The sequence below is a fragment of the Erythranthe guttata genome, chromosome 2 (assembly GCF_056151865.1).
Source record: "Erythranthe guttata isolate IM_541 chromosome 2, IM_541, whole genome shotgun sequence".
Taxonomy (NCBI): Eukaryota; Viridiplantae; Streptophyta; class Magnoliopsida; order Lamiales; family Phrymaceae; genus Erythranthe; species Erythranthe guttata.
The window spans coordinates 12148128-12168350 of NC_142534.1; the positions used below are offsets into that span (position 1 = coordinate 12148128).

The 20223-nt window shown below is 34.9% G+C and overlaps 2 protein-coding genes across 13 annotated transcripts; both read left to right on the forward strand.

The window, feature by feature from the left end:
* The first annotated feature begins 13646 nt into the window (after positions 1 to 13646).
* On the forward strand, positions 13647 to 19877 carry LOC105969673 (uncharacterized). Its single transcript, XM_088827515.1, has 3 exons — positions 13647 to 14748; positions 15239 to 16759; positions 19729 to 19877. The coding sequence occupies exons 1-3, from the start codon at positions 13773 to 13775 to the stop codon at positions 19872 to 19874; spliced, it is 2643 nt and encodes an 880-aa protein (XP_088683641.1). The 5' UTR covers positions 13647 to 13772; the 3' UTR covers positions 19875 to 19877.
* Positions 16815 to 19305, forward strand: LOC148772341 (uncharacterized). Of its 12 annotated transcripts, none has more exons than XR_016035168.1 (7): positions 16839 to 17186; positions 17457 to 17503; positions 17627 to 17679; positions 17783 to 17825; positions 18409 to 18480; positions 18685 to 18720; positions 19062 to 19297. XR_016035168.1 is itself a non-coding variant. In XM_088827490.1 (5 exons), the coding sequence occupies exons 1-5, from the start codon at positions 16989 to 16991 to the stop codon at positions 18582 to 18584; spliced, it is 339 nt and encodes a 112-aa protein (XP_088683616.1). In that variant the 5' UTR covers positions 16815 to 16988; the 3' UTR covers positions 18585 to 18661. The 12 variants fall into 12 exon arrangements, 1 of the variants encoding a protein (XP_088683616.1); XR_016035167.1 differs by having other exon boundaries at positions 16850 to 17186; positions 17627 to 17653; XR_016035174.1 differs by lacking the exon at positions 17457 to 17503 and having other exon boundaries at positions 16820 to 17186; positions 18685 to 18803; positions 19066 to 19297.
* Positions 19878 to 20223: the final 346 nt, after the last annotated feature.

Here is a 20223-nt window from a genome sequence, read left to right on the forward strand (position 1 = left end):
CTTCTAGCCATCTCTTCTTCTTCTCTTATATATATATATATATATATATATATATATATATATATATATATATATATATATATATATATATATATATATATATATTTTCCCAAAAGAGGAAGATCAAGAATCTCCATTTATTCTACCTTATACACATTGGCTAAAAGAAAGAACACCTTTTCTCCGAGACTCAAATCAAGGTTCTAAGGGTAATTTCGATAAAAAAAAGTCGGCTTGAAATGCTCGAACGGTTAAAATATGGCCCAAATCATATCCCAAATCACTCACTACTCAATATTTCGTATCAGAAGTTTTATAAGGTGAGCTCTAAAACCGAACATAGCATGATCTAACACAAATTAATTCCAAATTTAAATATAAAACATTCAACCAAAGCAATGCACAAGGTGTGATTCCTAGCAATAATTCGTTTCTAAGTTCCGTTGAATCGAAAGCTAAACAAACATCTAATCTTTATAACAAAAAAACAAGCAATCTCATCATCAAACATTGATCATCTCTCATCATCATAACTCATCGATGCATTCGACTCAAGCACGTTTTTTAAATCCGATAAAAGCAATAAAAAAATATAAATAAAACATCTAAAATAAAAACGTACGGCATGCAACTAAAGCAAATAAGCACAAAAATAGTTTTTTCACCCCCAAACTTAAAATTTTCGTTGCCCTCAACGAAATTAGCACAAAGTTTAAGGATAGAAAACACCTGATTTAGTCGGAATGGTCGTCATTGGGGTGTGAGAATTTATGTGGGAAAATTCTGATTTCCCTTTTTTCGGTCTGCCTTTCGGACAGCCGTCCCAGATGTTGTGCTAGGATTCGGATGGCCGTCTCACAATACGTAGGTTGATTTCGTGAGTCGGGATTTCAGACGGCAGTATGGGATTTTGAACTAAAATCCGGACTACCGTCTCAATCTTCGTGAGTTTTTCGGACGGTAGTCTGGACCTCCTGATCAAAATTTTGACCCTGGAAAAAAAAAATCAATTAAAATAATTAGTATGCATGCCTATAAAAATAAAAACAAAACATAAAATTAAAAAAAAATATGAAAACAATAAAGCTCGGGTTGCCTCCCGAGAAGCGCTAAGTTTAAAGTCTTCAGCTGGACGTTGCTTATTTATTTTTAAGCAAAAGTGACCGAAGTCACTTGGAAATCTTTACTCGCTTCCCAATAAGGTTTGAGCCGGCTCCTTTTCACGTTGAACGTACAATTCGAATCTCGCTCATTTATCTTGACTAATTCGTGAGGAAGAATCTCTTCGACAATAAATGGTTCCGACCTTTTTGATTTGCGCTTTCTTGGGAATAACCAAAAACGGGATTTGCACAATAACACAAATTGTCATTTGTGCAATTTCCCTTTGACTTTATCGTTACGACCCCAATAGCTTGAATAGGTCTTCTCTCGTGGCTTGCTTGATTTTTTGGGTGGCAACATCCTCCTTGCACTTTCATCGCCGTTAACACCCCAACTCTTATGACTTTCTCTCGAAGGGATTGAAATTGAGTCCACAAAATAAACTTTCTCCTTCCGACTCCCGTTTCCGCCATCATCTCCTGCACTTAAAGATGCTTTCCCATGGTCCAAGATTAAAACATCAAAATTTTGATGATTTGTAAAATCCATAAGATCAATAGCAAAACAATCATTATTATCATATAGATTTTTATTAGCACTAAAAACATTAAATTTGATCGTTTGATCATGCACCGTCATTGTAAGATCACCACTAACACAATCAATTAGAGTTTTCGACTTGGCTAAAAACGGTCTCCCTACAATAAGAGGTATCTCCATATCCTCATCTATATCAAGTATAACGAAATCAACAGGGAAGATAATTTTTTTAACTTTTACTAGCACATTCTCTAAAATACCTTTTGGGTAAACTAAAGACCTATCGGCTAATTGATGAGTATAGCCGTCGGTTCAATCTCACCTAACCCAAGATTTTTAAAAATGGAATAAGGCATAAGATTAATGCTAGCACCTAAATCAATGAGTGATCTAAATTTTTTACCTCCTATAGTACAAGGAATAGTAAACTTACCTGGATCGTCGAGTTTTTGTGGAAGGGGTCATGTAAGAATTGCACTACATTGCTCCGTGAGTTGGATCATCTCGTGCTCTTGCAATTTCTTCCCCTTTGTCACGAGGTCCATGAGAAATTCCAGCCACTTTGGCATCTTTTGAAGTGCTTCGATGAATGGAATATTTATGCGAATTTCTTTCAACTTGTCCAAGAAGCCTTGGTATTCGGCATCGAGCTTCTTCTTTAGAAACTTTTGAGAATATGGAATTGGAGGGGCTCGTGAAAGCACTGTTGATGGTGGCTCTTCATGAGTTGATTTTTTTTTCTCAATCACTTTCGGCTTCTCGATTACCGTATTTCTCTTCTCTTTTCGTGGGGCTTCCTCCAATTGCTTACCGTTCTTCAAGGTGACTGCTTGGCACGTCTCGACCTAGATCTTTTTCTTTTGCAATCTTTGGGGATATGGAATCGGTTCCACCCATTCGGCTACAGTGACTTGCGGCTTAATGTGAATTTCTTTTTTTTCATAGATCTTGAAATTGATAGCTTGGCAGGTCTCGAACTTTTGCTTTCGAAGTTCTTCCGTATTTGATGGCAATGCTCCTGCCAGATTGTTCTCTTGATTCGATGCTATTTGTGCCAATTTAGTCTCCAAATTTCACAGCGTGGCTTGAGTAGTGGTCTTAAATTGGGCCAATATCTCTTCCGTATTTGATTTTTGGGCCGATGGTTTGTTGTCTTGATAGCATTGTTGAGGAGGGGCTTGATTTTGAAATTTACCTTGAGGTCTTTGATACCCTTGGCCTTGTTGATTTCCTCTGTATTGCCCTTGTGACCTCCATCCTTGATTTTGGAATTGGCGAGGCGCATTGTTGACGTAGTTGAGCGATTCCACATCTTGTTGGCATTGGAGCGTGTAATAATTTCCACCGCATATTTCACAACATGGAGAATCCACGGCTTGGACTTGCTGTGGTGTATTTACTTTGATGTGTTGGAGAAGGAGTTGATTTTGTTGAGCAATTTGGGTCATTTGAGCTTGAAGGGCTGTAATTGCATCTAATTCCAAAACTCTGGGAACCTTCTTGGCTCCACTAACCGTCCTTTTCGCTTGATTTGGCAAACCTATTTTGCGCAATTCGATCCAACATAATAAATGCATCCCGTATCGACTGACTCAAAAAATTACCCCCGGTTGATGCATCTAAAACGGTTCTTGCATTCTCGTTAATTCCTTGGTAGAAGATGTGGATTTGCCGCCATTACTCTAATCCATGTATTGGACACTACCTCAAAAGGGTCTTGAATCTTTCCCATGCCTCGAATAATGGCTCCCCTTGATCTTGGATGAAATTTTGAATATCTCATCGTATTCTCTCGTCCTTCTCTGGTGAGCTGTAAACTTTCATGACGAGATAGAGTGGGGGGCTCGGGACATCAACTACTGGCGAGCTCTTCCTTGTAGGGAGCGCTTGAAAATAATTAATTGGAGAGCCTCTTGAGAAACGCCGTTTTGACGATGGAAATTACAGGTATCGAGAAAATTGACAATGGGAGGATGGAGATCTTCACCTGCCAATCCACTAAATAAACCGTTATTTTGGAGTATCGTCAAGAGGCCTTGCTTCATCTCAAAATTGTGTGCCTCAATGGGTGGATATTGGATGCTCGGGCGGAATCCATCAAGAGTCGGGATTATGTAGTCTTGAAGTGTCCGTGGCCTAACTGCTGGCTGTAGTGGAAGCCGTGGGTGTTGGTCTTGGAATTGATTTCTGTTGGCATCGAGTAAATAACCCTCGGCGTCTCTGCGTTCTTTGTCCTCCATTATATTATTTTGCGTGTTGAAGTCTCCTAGCGGCTCGAAAAGTAAGTTCGATTTCGGGACCAAACGGTTCTTTGTCGAGATCGAGTCTCCTGCGCATAAAACGGTACCTAAAAAAAAAACATTAAATCGGTGAATTTTTTTCAAATTTAGAGCTAGAATAAAATAAATAATTAAAATATTCCCTTATAAAGGCGCCAAAAACCTTTTGGTTGGAATACCTACACGCAAGTGCACGTATCTTACAAGTAATATAGTGGACTAAAAGTTCGAATATCGATCCCACAGAGAGTATCTAATCCTAGACACTAAATTCTACCAATTGTTATCAAGCCCACCCTACATAGTCGAAAGATAAAGAATTATACTAAATTAACTAAACTAAATTATAAAGCAAATCAAAAGGACAAAAGCAAGAAATAAATAAAAACGAAGATTTAATAAGAGAAGGCAAGCCTAGGATTTTATTCTTTCCCCTATATGATTATTACTCCCCCAATTCCTTCAGTTATGCAAGTGATTAACTCAGATTATTAACCTGAGATGCTAAATTAATCATGACCCGCTTCCACATGTATTACGATTCTAATACTCTAGATTCAATTACTGTATTCCTGCGCAATTAATTCTAGAACACAATATTAAGCATAAATCTCAATAATGGCTACCTAAGAGATTAACTATATTCCTATGTGGCCAATAATTCTAAAACACAGTTCTAATTATTAACCCGATCTTCCAATTAATGCGATTAACAATAATATAAAAGCACATAAAGTGGCCAGTTTCACGCACTTAATAAAACAAGTAGAAGAAATAATCCGGAATTAAAACTTGCATAAAATCATAGAATTGGGTTCATAAATCCCACATAGGGTTCAAAGTAAAATCCTAGAAATAAACGAATTAGCTACTCATGAATAAAGTAAAAACGCAAGTAAAATAATTCATAGAAGATAAATCTATGCTTGGAGTCTTCGAATCCTTCGTCTTCGTTATTGCTTCTTTGCTCTTGAAATTGCGTAAAAAGATAGATGATCAATTGTGTGCTTCACTTGGTCTTATATAGGGTGGAAAACTTGGAGAAGAAAGTTGTTTCCTTGTGCAATTAAAATTCCTTTACGGTGCCTCTACGTCTTCTCGGACGGTCGTCTGGATTTGCAGTTCAAATTGCAGACGGCCGTCTCAATTCCAGAGACTTTGTTCTTCCCATGAAAATATTCAGACGGCCGTCCGAATTCCTAGTGTATTTCTCGGACGGCCGTCTGGGCTCTAATTCTTCAGATTTTGTAATTCTTCACTTTTCGCCCATATTTTCTCCTAAATTGCAGTTTTGACCCTCTATTTATCCAATTCTTAAATTTGTACCTAAAACACAATTATCAACACTTTAAGCACCAATTATCAATAGAATACACCAAAAGCTCCAATTAAAAGATATGATTAAGTGTAAAAACATACACTTAACAATAACATAAGACTCAAAAATATTACTTTCATGTTTCAGAATTGTTGAACAATTTTATCTTTGCGGTTGTTGCTTTGTCATTACATCTTAGATGCATTTTTGTTTGTATTGTGTGATTCTCTCAACACACCGACCTACTCGCCCGCGTGCTATAGTGCGCCTTCCGAAAGGGTAGTTTGTAATCCTAAGTAGGCAGGTGTAGTTTGCCATGTCAGTACCTAAGGGTGTGAATGAGCCGAGCTCGCCTCTTTTGATAGGCTTGAGCTCGAGTCTATTTTGTCGAGCTCGAGCTCGTGCTCAAGCTCGTCGAATTCCTTCTTTTTTACCTCGAGCTCGAGCTTGTGTCCATTTTGTCGAGCTCAAGCACATTTGTTTTTCTTTTTTTTTTTTAAATATATTTTTAATTATTATTAAAAAATATTTTAAAAAATTACAAAATAAACAATAAACCGTAATTATATATTTTTCAATATTTATATTTTATTTTTATTTATTTCTATAGTATTTTTATTATACATTATTTAAATAAAAAATAATATATAAAAAATAATAAAAATAAATAAAAATAATAAATAAGGCTCGTGAGCCGGCTCTTGAGCTAACGAACAACTAAAAAACTGGCTCGAGCTCGGCTCGTCAGAAAGTTCGACCTCACGAGCTTGAGCTCGATAAACTCGAGTCCATGTTCGAGCTTTTTTCGATCCGGCTCATCGAGCTCACGAGTCGGCTCGGCTCGCTTTCCACCCTAATAGTAACGCACCTATATTGGGTCAGGTTTTTTATTTTGGCTTCAATTTGCCCAAACCCATCCGCATTCAACCCATGCTATTAGTAAAAAATATTATATTTTAATTAAAATTTATAAATATGCTCCACCGACTAAATAGTATGGCAAGTAACACGTTCGGTTGGCAAACGCCGTTTTGACGATGGGAGTTACAGGTATCGAGAAAATTGACAATGTGAAGATGTGGATCTTCACCTGCCAATCCACTAAATAACCCATTATTTCGGAGCATCGTCAAGAGGCCTTGTTTCATCTCGAAGTTATGTGCCTCGATGGGTGAATACTGGATGCTTGGCGGAATGCATTAAGAGTAGGGACTATGTAGTCTTGAAGTGCCCGCCGCCTAAGTACTGGTTGTAGTGGAAGCCGTGGGGGTTGGTCTTGGATTCGAATTCCGTTTGCATCGAGTAAATAACCTTCTGCGTCTATGCGTTCGTCGTCCTCCATTATATTCGCGTTGAAGTCTCCTAGCTGCTCGAAAAGTACGTTCGATTTCGGGATCAAACGGTTCTCTGTCAAGATTGAGTATCTTGTGCATAAAACGGTACCTAAAATAAAAAGAAAATAAAAATTAAATTTGGGTGAATCGTTAAAATTGTTCAAATCTAGAGCTAGTATAGAATAAATAATTAAAATATTCCCTGACAACGGCGCCAAAAACTTGTTGGTGATAATACCTACACGCAAGTGCACGTATCGTACAAGTAATATAATGAATTTTTAAGTCCAAGTATCGATCCCACAGATAATATTTAATTATTTAATTTTAGATGTTGAATCCTACCAATTGTGATCAAGTTCACCCTACACATTCGAATTTTGAGTAATTATTCTAAATTAACTAAACTAAATTAAAGCAAATTAAAAAGGAATGAGCAAGAAAACAATTAAATGTGAAGATTAGAAACAAGCCTGGGATTTTATTCTTCCCCTTTGTGATTATTAATTCCCCAATCCCTTCAATTATGCAAGTTATTAAATCGGATTACTAACCTGAGATGCTAAATTAATCATAACGCGCTTCCGCGTGTATTACGATTCTAATACTATAGATTCAATTACTGTATTCCTAAGCAATTAATTCTAGAACACATCATGAAGCACAAATCTCATTAATAACTATCTAAGAGATTAACTATATTCATATGTTAATACTACAAAGGTTCTTCTACCCAAGTTCTAATTATTAACCCGATCTTCCGATTTGTGTGATTAACAATAACAGAAAAACACATAAAGTGACCAGTTTCTGCACTTAATAAAACAAGTAGAAGAAATAAACCGAAATTAAAACTTGCATAAAATCATTAAAAAAATGTTCATAAATCCCACATAGGGTTCAAATTAAAACCCTAGAAATAAAAAGTTTAGCTAATCATGATTAATTAAAGACTAAATAAAAATAAGTCATGAAAGGTAAGAAATATGCTTGAATCTTCAAAGTCTTCGTTATTGCTTCTCTGCTCTCGAATTAAAAAGAGGACTCTCAATTGTGTGTTGACTCTCAATTTTGTGCTTGAGATGACTTTTTATAAGATGGAAAAAATTGGGGAAACTGTAGTTTCCTTGTAACTTTTGGAAGTTTCTTTACTGCACAGTATTTCCTTCTCGGATGTTTGACTTCTTCAATTTTGTCCACCTTTTCTTCTAAATTGTAGTTTTGACTCTCAACTTATTCAATTATTCAATTTGTGTCTGAAACACAATAAATTAAAAATTTTAAGCACCAATTATCAATAAAATATACTAAAAGCTCCAATTAAAAATATACACTTGACAGTCTAGGGGTGGGCATTCGGGTCGGGTTATTCGGGTATAACCCGACCCGGTCGGGTATTACCCGACCGGATCGGGTAATTTTTGACGTAACCGGGTTTTTCCCGGGTTCGGGTACCCGGTGATCCCAAACCGGGTCGGGTCCGGGTAATAGAAATTCTACCCGGGTACCCGATCAGGTACCCGGTTTAAAAAAAAAAAAATTTATATATATATATATATATATATATATATATATATATATATATATATATATATATATATATATATATATATATATATATATGTCTGTAATACATACTGTGTATATATATATATGTCTATGTTTGTATGTATATATATGTATATGTCTGTGTATATACATATATATATATATATGTATATTAGTATATGTATATGTATATGTCTATATATATATAATATATATATGTATATCAGTATATGTATATGTCTATATATATATTAATATATATAATATATATGTATATCAGTATATGTATATGTATATGTATATTTCTATATATATATGTCTGTATATATATGTATATCATAAGTAAATTTAGTTACTATTTATTTTTCAAAAAAAAAAAAAAAGGAAAATAGCAAAACCCGAACCCGACCTGAACCCGACCCGAAATAACCGGGTACCCGGTTGCCGGGTACCCAGTTATCTCGGGTCGGGTTCGGGTAATTTTTTTTTTGCAAAAAACCCGAATAACCCGACCCGAATAACCCGAATAACCCGACCCGACCCGAATGCCCACCCCTACTTGACACATACACATACATATATATATATATATACATATACATATACATATATATATATATCCATATACATATATATATATATATATATATATATATATATATATATATATATATATATACTTAAAGTTATGCAAATATACCTTAGGGGTGTGGGCCTAATTTACCATATATATATATATATATATATATATATATATATATATATATATATATATATATATATATATATATATATATATATATATATATATATATATATAGACATGGCCCGACCCGGCGACCGCCCCGCCCCGCCCCGTTGACCATGGACCCGGACCCGGAAATGTATGGGTCGGTTTTGGGTCCCGATATTTTGGACCTGAGACCCGACGGGTCCACCCGGCGGGTGGACCCGAGGACCCGTCGGGTCCACCCGAATAAAAAAATATTTTTTTTTTTCAAAATTCGAAAATGCAATGGCTAGAAACCGGACCCGAACCGGGCCCGACCCGGACCCGGCCCGGACCCGGTCCGAGCATTCAAAAAATGTTTTTTTTTAAATTATAATGGCTAGAAACTCGGGTCCACCCGGAACCGATCCGGACCCGACCCAGACCTGACCCGAAAATTCAAATTTTTTTTTTTTAGTTTCAACGGCTAGAAACTCGGGTCCACCCGGACCCGAACCGGACCCGACCCGAAAATAATAAAATTAAATTAAAAAAAAATATTCAAGAACCGATTTTGGACCCGGACCCGACCCGGACCCGGCCCAGACCCAGAGGACCCGAGTGGACCCGACCCGGACCCGGAGCCGCCTCCACGCGGGTCGGTTTCGGGTCCCAAAAAAGTAGGACCCGGACCCGACCCGGCCCGTGGCCATGTCTATATATATATATATATATATATATATATATATATATATATATATATATATATATATATATATATATATATATATATATATATATATATATATATATATTTATTTATTTATTTATTGATGCATTAACTAAAGACCAGCTGGAGTCTATTATGTCACACTGTCAATGGCGTGTAATGAAGCGTTATCTCATTTTCCAATCAAGCACAAAATATTGAAGGAATGTTATTTAGGGCAAGAATTGATAGTATATCAACCACGATCAATTCATTGGTATAAAATCACGTGGTTCATTTTGGATAAAATTCGATAGAATAACTAAGTTAGAGCATCTCCGACTGGTCGCTATATCGCTATTTTTTCATCTAATTTAGGTATTTTTAGCCTCCCACTCAAAATTCCTATATTATCATGACACCATATATTATGGAGATTTGGTTTTAGCCACCCACCGTGGTCAATCCCCATATCACCATATACCCAAATTCTATTTCCACCAATTTTTTTGGTGAAGGAATTTTCATCTCCCACCGGTTCACCATTTTCCTATTTTTTCCACAAAATCCTATTTTTCCTACCAAATATAGAGGTGAAATTAGGATTTGGTGTAATTAACACCATTTTGTTAAGTAGCATATAGAATGACGATTTTAACTAATCGCACCTGATTACCAACTTATTAGCATATTTATTGTAAATACTAGGGGTGTGCATGAGCCGAGCTTGCCTCTTTTGGCATGCTCGAACTCGAGCTCAAGTCTATTTTGTCGAGCTCAAGATCGAGCTCGTTGAGTTCGTTCTTTTTAGGTTCAAGCTCGAGCTCGTGCCATTTTGTCGAGCTCGAGCTCGAGCTCCAGCGTAAGCTCATTTTGTAGTTTTTTTATTTAATATTTTTTTTAATTATTATTTTATTATTTTTAAGGATTATTTAAAAAAAATATAAAATAAACAATAAATTATAATTATATATATTTTAATATATATAAATATTATTTTTATTTAATTCTATAATATTTTATATTATTATACATTGTTTAAATAAAAAATAATATATATAAAAAAAATTTAAAAAAAGTAAATAAGGCTCACGAGCCGGCTCGTGAGCTCACAGACAACTAAAAACTGGCTAAAACTCGAGTTCGAGTTCGAGTTCGAGTTTTTCTCGTACCGGCTCATCGAGCTCACTCGGCTCGTTTACGACCCCTAGTAAATACATTAATGTTAATTACTAAATTAGTTTTTATAATATAAATATATTTGTTATTATTAATAAAAACATTAATTCTAATAATATAAATATACTCATTTTTAATTAATTTGTATATTTTTTTGGTATCAGTGTTGATGAGTTCATTTCTTTACTTAACTAATACGCTAATTGCTATTAATAAATTATAACAAGCAATAATAAAATGATTAACGAAACACACTTTAATTGATGAAATACAGTACATGACATTTATATTGAAAACATTAATTTTTAAAATTGATAACATAATTTTTAAATTATGTAGTTAAAAACATTATTACTTAACATTAGATCTATAATTAATATTTATGAAATAAAATAGAATATAGTTACGATTAACATTAGATTTATAATTTTGGGGCATATATAGTAAAATGCGATGGAACACCAAACCAAATCCCATTTTCTATAAGTGGTGAAATGGTAAAATATTATTATTTTAATATTTGGTCTAAATTTTGTTGAAACCCATTGGAGACCGAAAACATCATTTTTCCCCCAAAATTTGTGACAGGGTAAAACGGTGTGCTACTGGTGGAAGATGAACCCATTTGCTCACCACAAAAAATGGGATTTAGTGAAAAAAATGATGAAACCGGTCGGAGATGCTCTTATAAAGTTAGGAATTTTAATTTTAATTTTCTAGATTGTTGCATATTAATGATTATATATAATGAGCGTAAAGATATAAGATACTTCAAAAATTATATATACCGATTTTATTCTTAAGAAAATTAGTATTTCTTCTCGCATGGGATACCATTTCAAAATTGAAAAACAAAAAAGTTTAAGACAATAACAACTGTAATAGGAAAGAATGTGCTCATTTTATCATAGTTCAAGAGTTTGTTCGTGAGTTATACCTATCTATTACTAGTATTTTTCCCCGTGCGATGCATGGAATAACATTTCAAATGAGAAAATAATGATTAGTTTAATACTTGACAATAAAAATTATGATAAAATTTATTAGTGATATCGTAACAACATTAATATTTAATTTAATATTAAATAAATTAAGCAAATAAAGATTTGAGAAAATAGGTTGGAAAACAAGAGATAAAAATAATAACAACAATTATATATATATATATATATATATATATATATATATATATAATATATATATATATATATATATATATATATATATATATATATATATATATATATCGGTTAGAATTTTACAATTGTTTGATGGCTCTTTGATGATCCAAAATATTGTTGACTTTCTGCGAAATGGGATATGCTCATATGTGCTGATTTCTGTGTGTGTGTGTGTGTTTGATGTGCATTTCCATGTGGTGAAATATTATTTATCATTTGATATTTTGATTAAGAAATATTAGGTTTGGTCATATATATATATATATATATATATATATATATATATATATATATATATATATATATGGATATTATTTATTATTTGATGAATTATATATATTCTTGATTGAATGACACAAGAATTACATAGTAGGTATAATGTCAAAAGACTCAAAACTCAAAAATATTTGAAAAAATATATATTTCTTAAGATTGAAACTATGAGGCTTGAAGTTATATGTTTTATTGAGAAATTAAATTTAAATTTGTCCAAACTAAATCTTCAAGCAAAATCAAATTCCAATATAAGAAAAATATAGATTATATTATATTATATTTTAATTTACGTTTTTAATAATTTGTTACAACTTACAAGTGTTGACCATAACACATTAACAGAATGCTGCACAAATGGTTGATTCCTTTCCACATGGCTATTCTCATAATTGAGATTATCACATGCCTTTTGGACAAAATATTATTTCACAAATCGTTTATAGTAATGCAAATTACAAAAGTCTTCACTTTGTGGAAGAATGGTGGCATCCAAAAAAATTAAAAATTAAGTTTAATTTTGTGGAATAATTTGGAGCATTTAAATTAAAGGTTTTATTGAGAACTTAGTTTATACAAAAACTTGACTTGATTGAAGCCAAACAAAAAATACATATTTTTTAAACTTATAAGAATATCCAAATAAAATAAGTTAATTTGACAAATATCCAAATTACCTACACAAGAAAGCTCAAAAATTATTATTTGTGGTAAATAGATTATTTAGTTGCGTTTTGACTACCTCAAAATAATAAGAATTAAAGATTTATTTGTGATGCATTGTTTATAATTAATACATGAAACAAAAAATCAATCTTGAAAAATCTAGGAGCCCTGAGGTAGTGTCTAATTACGATAAAAAATCCCCTTATTTTTTGTATAATTACGAGCACCCAGCCCTCTAGATATTCTCCGTCTAATGAATTTAAAGTCACGAAGTTAACAATAACGAAATCAAATAGATTCCATAGAATATCCATTTTGTATGACCCGAATTTCCTCTGGGGTATTATTCTAAGGTTTGTAAAATAATCCTTTTTGTTTTATTATCAAATCTACAGTTTAAATTTATCGGATGTAAGTAACCAGGTGTAGCATTTAACTATGGTGAACTATCTCGCTATTTCATGAGAAGGTTCATTGTGATGATGAGGAAACCAACTGTAAAATATTGCATGGTTAGTGTAAATATTAATAATAAATTAAATTATTAATAAAAAAACTTTTACCAAATAAACAGAAACACAAGGAAAAAATCAAAGTCGACATATTATTGGCCTATGGGATTAAATAAAGTCTTTGACAAGTCGAGCTGTTATAGCCTCATTCAACTAATTAATTTTATATTTTTCACCAAGAATTAGATTAATGAAATTTAAATATATGTTGAATTAGTCACTAATTGACAGCTCTATTGTAACGAATGTTTCCGATCAACTGCTTCACTATATATACCAACTCATTTTATCACATTTCAAATCATCCCTTCTCATAACTAAGCAGCTTTTAATTAGTAATTCATCTTAAGCCGATCGAGGAGAATAATAATCGATTTCAAATCGATCGATCGGAGCTGGTGGGCATTTTCCCGAGGCGGAATGATGAGTGATCATGGCCGAGGCCTTGCCTCGATTGGCCGTGTAGTACTGCCACATGGGCTGCTGGCCGTGGCGTTTGCCGTTTTGGCTATTTCTAGTATGGTTTCTGCTGACCCATACGTTTACTCTTCTCCACCACCACCGTATGTTTATAAGTCACCACCACCACCATCTCCTTCACCGCCACCACCGTATGTGTACAACTCTCCGCCACCACCACCATATGTGTATACATCACCACCACCACCTTATGTGTACAATTCTCCACCACCACCTTCGCCTTCTCCGCCACCACCTTACGTGTATAAATCACCACCACCACCATCTCCTTCTCCACCACCGCCTTATGTGTACAAGTCTCCACCGCCACCTTCGCCTTCTCCGCCACCACCTTACGTGTATAAATCACCACCACCACCTTCTCCTTCACCGCCAGCACCATATGTCTATAAGTCTCCTCCACCACATGTGAAGTCACCACCTCCTCCGTACCACTACACATCACCGCCACCACCAGTGAAGTCTCCACCACCACCATACCATTACACATCACCACCACCACCAGTGAAGTCTCCACCACCACCATACCATTACACATCACCACCACCACCAGTGAAATCTCCACCACCACCATACCACTACACATCACCACCACCACCAGTTAAGTCACCACCGCCACCGTACTACTACACATCACCACCACCACCGGTGAAGTCACCACCACCACCACCGTACCACTACACATCACCACCACCACCAGTGAAATCTCCACCACCACCATACCACTACACATCACCACCACCACCGGTGAAATCACCACCACCACCGTACCACTACACATCACCACCACCACCGGTGAAATCACCACCACCGGTTCATCACCCATTGGTTGTTAAGGTGACCGGAAAAGTATACTGTTACAGGTGCTACGACTGGACATACCCATTGAAGTCCCATCACAAGAAACATCTTACAGGTATATATATATATATATATATATATATATATATATATATATATATATATATATATATATATATATATATATATATATATATATATATATATATATATATAATATATATATATATAATTAATACATGCATGCATTAGTTATCGTGTAGATTATTATAAATATAATATATTATCACGGAATTATAATTAAATGTTGACTCGATCACGTACTAATATGTGCTTGTCAAATTCTAGATTATTTGTCTGAAAATTTGAATTTTCTAAATATATTAAATATGTGGTCCAATCTTGAACAAATCAAATGAAGAATCTTCCACATTTTGTTTTAAGACATATGCAATATGTTTAACATGGTGGAACGGCTTTTTTGTGAATTAAATTTATAAAATAATAATTTAGTCATTATTTGTAATATTGATCTATCTACATACCAGTTAACATAGATGGCAAACATTTTATTTAATTAATAATTTTTAACACACGTGGAACAGGTGCTGTCGTGGAGGTCACGTGCAAAGCAGGTGACACAAAAATAGTGGCGTATGGCAAAACAAAGAACAATGGAAAATACAGTATTCGAGTTGAAGGGTTTGAGTATAGTAAATATGGAGCAAAGGCATGCAAAGCAAAACTTCATGCTGCACCAAAGGGGTCAAAATGCAATATCCCAACAGATCTTCATTCCGGAAAGAAAGGATCTAAACTTAAAGTGAAGTCCAAAACTAAGTATCAAGTTGTGCTATTTGCTAAAGAATTTGCTTATGCACCAAAAACTCCTTATGGAGAGTGCTCTAAGCCTAAGCCAAGCCCTACTCCTTACTACTACAAATCTCCACCGCCTCCAACTCCGACTTACGTTTACAAGTCACCGCCACCTCCAACACCTACTTATGTTTACAAATCTCCCCCACCCCCGACACCGACTTACGTTTATAAGTCGCCGCCACCACCAACTTACATTTACAAATCTCCACCTCCCCCTCCTTACGTGTACAAATCTCCACCACCACCACCACCGACCTATATTTACAAATCCCCACCACCTCCTCCTTACGTCTACAAATCTCCTCCACCACCACCACCAACACCAGTTTACGTATACAAATCCCCACCTCCTCCACCTTACGTCTACAAGTCTCCACCGCCACCAACACCAGTTTATGTATACAAATCCCCACCTCCTCCACCTTACATCTACAAGTCTCCACCGCCACCAACACCAGTTTACGTATACAAATCCCCACCTCCTCCACCTTACGTTTATAAGTCTCCACCACCACCAACACCAGTTTACGTATACAAATCCCCACCTCCTCCACCTTACGTTTATAAGTCTCCACCACCACCAACACCAGTTTACGTATACAAATCCCCACCTCCTCCTCCTTACGTCTATAAGTCCCCACCGCCGCCACCATACGTCTACTCATCACCTCCACCACCAGTAAAGTCACCACCACCACCGTACGTGTACTCATCACCTCCACCACCCGTGAAGTCACCGCCACCACCGTATGTGTACTCATCACCTCCACCACCTGTAAAGTCACCGCCACCACCATATGTGTACTCATCACCTCCACCACCTGTGAAGTCACCTCCACCACCATACGTCTACTCATCACCTCCACCACCCGTAAAATCACCGCCACCACCATACGTGTACTCATCACCTCCACCACCCGTGAAGTCACCACCACCACCGTATGTGTACTCATCACCTCCACCACCGGTGAAGTCACCACCACCACCATACGTGTACTCATCACCTCCACCACCGGTAAAGTCACCGCCACCACCATACGTGTACTCATCACCTCCCCCACCCGTGAAGTCACCGCCACCACCGTATGTGTACTCATCACCTCCACCACTCGTGAAGTCACCGCCGCCACCATACGTCTACTCATCACCTCCACCACCAGTAAAGTCACCACCACCACCGTACGTGTACTCATCACCTCCACCACCCGTGAAGTCACCGCCACCACCGTATGTGTACTCATCACCTCCACCACTACTAGAAAAACGCGATTTAGCGACGGCAATTTGTGACGGATAATTGTTCTATTTCTAAAAGCAACATTTAGCAATAGAATTAGCAACGGAAGATAAAAACGTCGCTTTCCATTTGTAATGTCATACTCAGCGACAACCCATTAGCGATGGACATCAAAGTCGTAGCTAAAGTAAGTATTGAGCGACGGACGTTTGTCTCTATATTTGTTTCTAAAAATTCATATGCATTATAATGAATTTATTCAAACAAAAAATTATTCCCGTCTTTTCCTTTTTCACATTTATTCTCCTTTTTATTCTTTAAAATGTATTTCTCAAATTTTGCCCAATTTGTCTCTCGCTCTCTACCTTCTTCTCTGCGTTCGTCCGTGCATCTCTGTGAGAATACGAGCATCCACCACCATTTGTTCTCCAATTGAGGTATTGTTATTTTCTATCACTTTATAGATCTATAGATTTCGTTCTCAAATAATCTCTTTGTGTCCTCTTCGATCTCTTTCACAATTAGCATTAACAAATTTCTAATTTAGGGTTTTTTCCCTTCAATTTTACTTAGATATGCTGAAGGACCAATTTTATTTGGACGAATTTTATTTGGACCAAAATTTATGACAACTCTTTCATCCTTGTTGTGTGTTTGTTGATTATTTTATGGTCTCTTATTTTTTTTTATCCGTTTGGAGAATTCAGGGCGGATTTTTTTCTTCGACAGTGCAAGATGGATTTTGTATATAAGGGTTTGGTCTTACTTTTCGATTAAAATTATTAACTTTTTTTTTATTTTTGTTTTTTACCGAAGACACAGAGTGCATTGTTGATTTTGTACTGTGTAATATATTTTTTTTTCTTCTTATTTTCAGGTTTTAATGAAAGCTTTGGTTTGTGAGGTATTGTTAATTTTACAATAAGATTGGTAAAATTTTCTTAGCATTGTGTGCTTCTACATTATACGAAAGATGTGTCTTCATATACTTGCATAGTATGTTATAACGTTAAGTCAACTCACTTTATTGCAGGGTGTGGTTAATTGTGTTGCTGGAAAAGAGAAAACAAAGTTAAGTAAGTATTTCGTGCTTGAATACTACATATATATATATATATATATATATATATATATATATATATATATATATATATATATATATATATATATATATATATATATATATATATATATATATATATATATATATATATATATATATATATATATAATGGCCTATCACTATCTCTAAGTAAATATTGACATAGCTAGTTAAGATGGTGTATTAGCTTAATTTTGAATTGGACTTGAGTTCTAAATGTTGGTAGTTTGTACTAATATTACACTTACATATTACATTTTTTATCTTGGCCGAAAAGGTCCACTTCTAGTAATAACCTTCCTCTATTTGCTATTTATTTGACTGGACTTAAGCATTCTCTAATGAACTGCACATTACCAATTTGCAGTTTTAATCTATTGGGATTTGCGTTAATGTAATCTCTATATTGTTGTCTATGACCTCATTATTAATTGCTGAAAGAGTATATTATACTTCTTGAACTCTATTAAAACTTTTAATTGCATAGCTCCATTTTCTTTGCAGTGTCATTTGATAAGTTGACTATAAGTATTTTCTTTTCTTTTTTATGATCACAGGAAAACATCAGAGAATAAGGTTGAACCACCTTTACCGAACAACATATCGCTAGATTTTCTGCCAAACTTTGTGTAAGTGTTCGAGTTGCGCTCATGTGTGTTTAATGAGGATTTTTATGTCCAGATTATACACTGCAGTTATTGGCAGCTATCTAACAAATTTTACTAACAGATAATTAGCTTATTCATTTTTTTCCAAAGCCATCCTTCTTAATCTATTTTAGAAGTATATGTTTGAGATTCTAATAATATGTGTTTGATTTGATTCATGACCAGGAGTCTCAAGCTGCAAACTACAATTATATTTGCTCTGTAAGTGGAAAATAAACTAATTTAATAGCTTTTATAGCAAGCATGCTTGTGTTGGTCCATTGGTTTTTTTTCCTCCCATTCTGGTAATATTTTTTTCACTTTCATCTTTTTGAGTTAGTTTATGCATTAATTTTATTTAATGTGCTCTTAAAGTGAATGCATTTTTGTTCTTATATATTTTTTTCTCTCTAGTAAAACTGAATTAATTTGCATAAGTTTGGGAGCACAAATGATATTTATTTTAGCTTTAGAAATAATATACATCTTTGCGAAGTTATTCATTTATAAGATATGAATTTTGTGTGAATGTATATTTATTACTTCAACTTTTATTGTATCAGGCAGTGTGGTCTGAGACAAAAGTTGATGGAGAAGGAAATGGAGATGCACAAATAGAAGACCGAGATGAAGAGAAAGATGAAGATGGTAATGGATATAGGTCTTTGCAGTTCTTATAGGAAGAATTGTAAATTTATGATTTCGGTTTATGCTAAACCTTTTGCACTTTAGTGTGTAATGAGGATTGAAGATATTAAGTAAATATAAAAACAAGGCAGTGATGTATTTGAAAAGAAAAAAAAAAAACAAGTTATTTATTTATTTATAATTTTCAATTTTTTAATTTCTTTATTTTTTAATTTTTTTAATTTTTTTTTATTAAATTTACTATTTTTTTGCAACGGATTTAGCAAGGATGTACGCGTCTCTAATTAGAATGGTTGTTTTAAATAGCGACGGATTTAGTAATGAATGTAATGGGTGTCGTGACGGAATATGTTGTCATCGTCGATCGAATTTAGTAACGTCATTGTCGATCATTAGCAACAGATAATTTTGTCGCTATAGATAGCGACGGATTATACTTAGTCGTAGCTAAATATTAGCGACGCGGCTTTTAGCTACGGATTTTGCAAGGCACGATATTCGTGGCTAACCATGTGGTAGCGACGGATGTATGTTGTTTAGCGACAGATTCGTCCGTAGCTAAAAGGCGGATTTCTAGTAGTGCACCACCCGTGAAGTCACCGCCACCACCTTATGTGTACTCATCACCTCCACCACCTGTAAAGTCACCGCCACCACCATATGTGTACTCATCACCTCCACCACCGGCATACATCTACGCCTCCCCACCTCCTCCAACCCATTATTAAACTCTGAAAAATGTAAGTCGTTATCTAAATTAATCATCCACATACATTTAATTACCCATCCACATACACTTAATTATACCATCTTCTGATTTTTAATTGTTCAATTTGCAGCAGTGAGTCTAGGATTCCGAATAAAAGAAGGCTTCCGCTACCAACTTCTTAGAGCAACTATTTTATTCATGAATAAGGTTCTTCAAGCATTAAAAAGCATCAGAGTTTGCGTGTTGGACCAGTTTTCATCTACTTCTGTTGCTGTTATCCTCCATATTTTCGTTGCTATATCTTCAAGTACTAGAAGTGGCTCAAAGATACAATACTATCTGTTTGGACAAAGAAGATTTTAGACAGT

Bases quoted from the DNA above. Each gene is read 5' to 3' on its own strand.
- LOC105969673 (XM_088827515.1), top strand. From the start codon at position 13,773: ATGATGAGTGATCATGGCCGAGGCCTTGCCTCGATTGGCCGTGTAGTA. The intron at 14,749-15,238 runs GTATATATATAT...CACGTGGAACAG, and splicing joins TCACAAGAAACATCTTACAG to GTGCTGTCGTGGAGGTCACG. The intron at 16,760-19,728 runs CACCACTACTAG...TTTCTAGTAGTG, and splicing joins GTATGTGTACTCATCACCTC to CACCACCCGTGAAGTCACCG.
- LOC148772341 (XM_088827490.1), top strand. From the start codon at position 16,989: ATGCATTATAATGAATTTATTCAAACAAAAAATTATTCCCGTCTTTTC. The intron at 17,187-17,626 runs GTATTGTTATTT...TCTTATTTTCAG, and splicing joins CCATTTGTTCTCCAATTGAG to GTTTTAATGAAAGCTTTGGT. The intron at 17,654-17,782 runs GTATTGTTAATT...ACTTTATTGCAG, and splicing joins TGAAAGCTTTGGTTTGTGAG to GGTGTGGTTAATTGTGTTGC.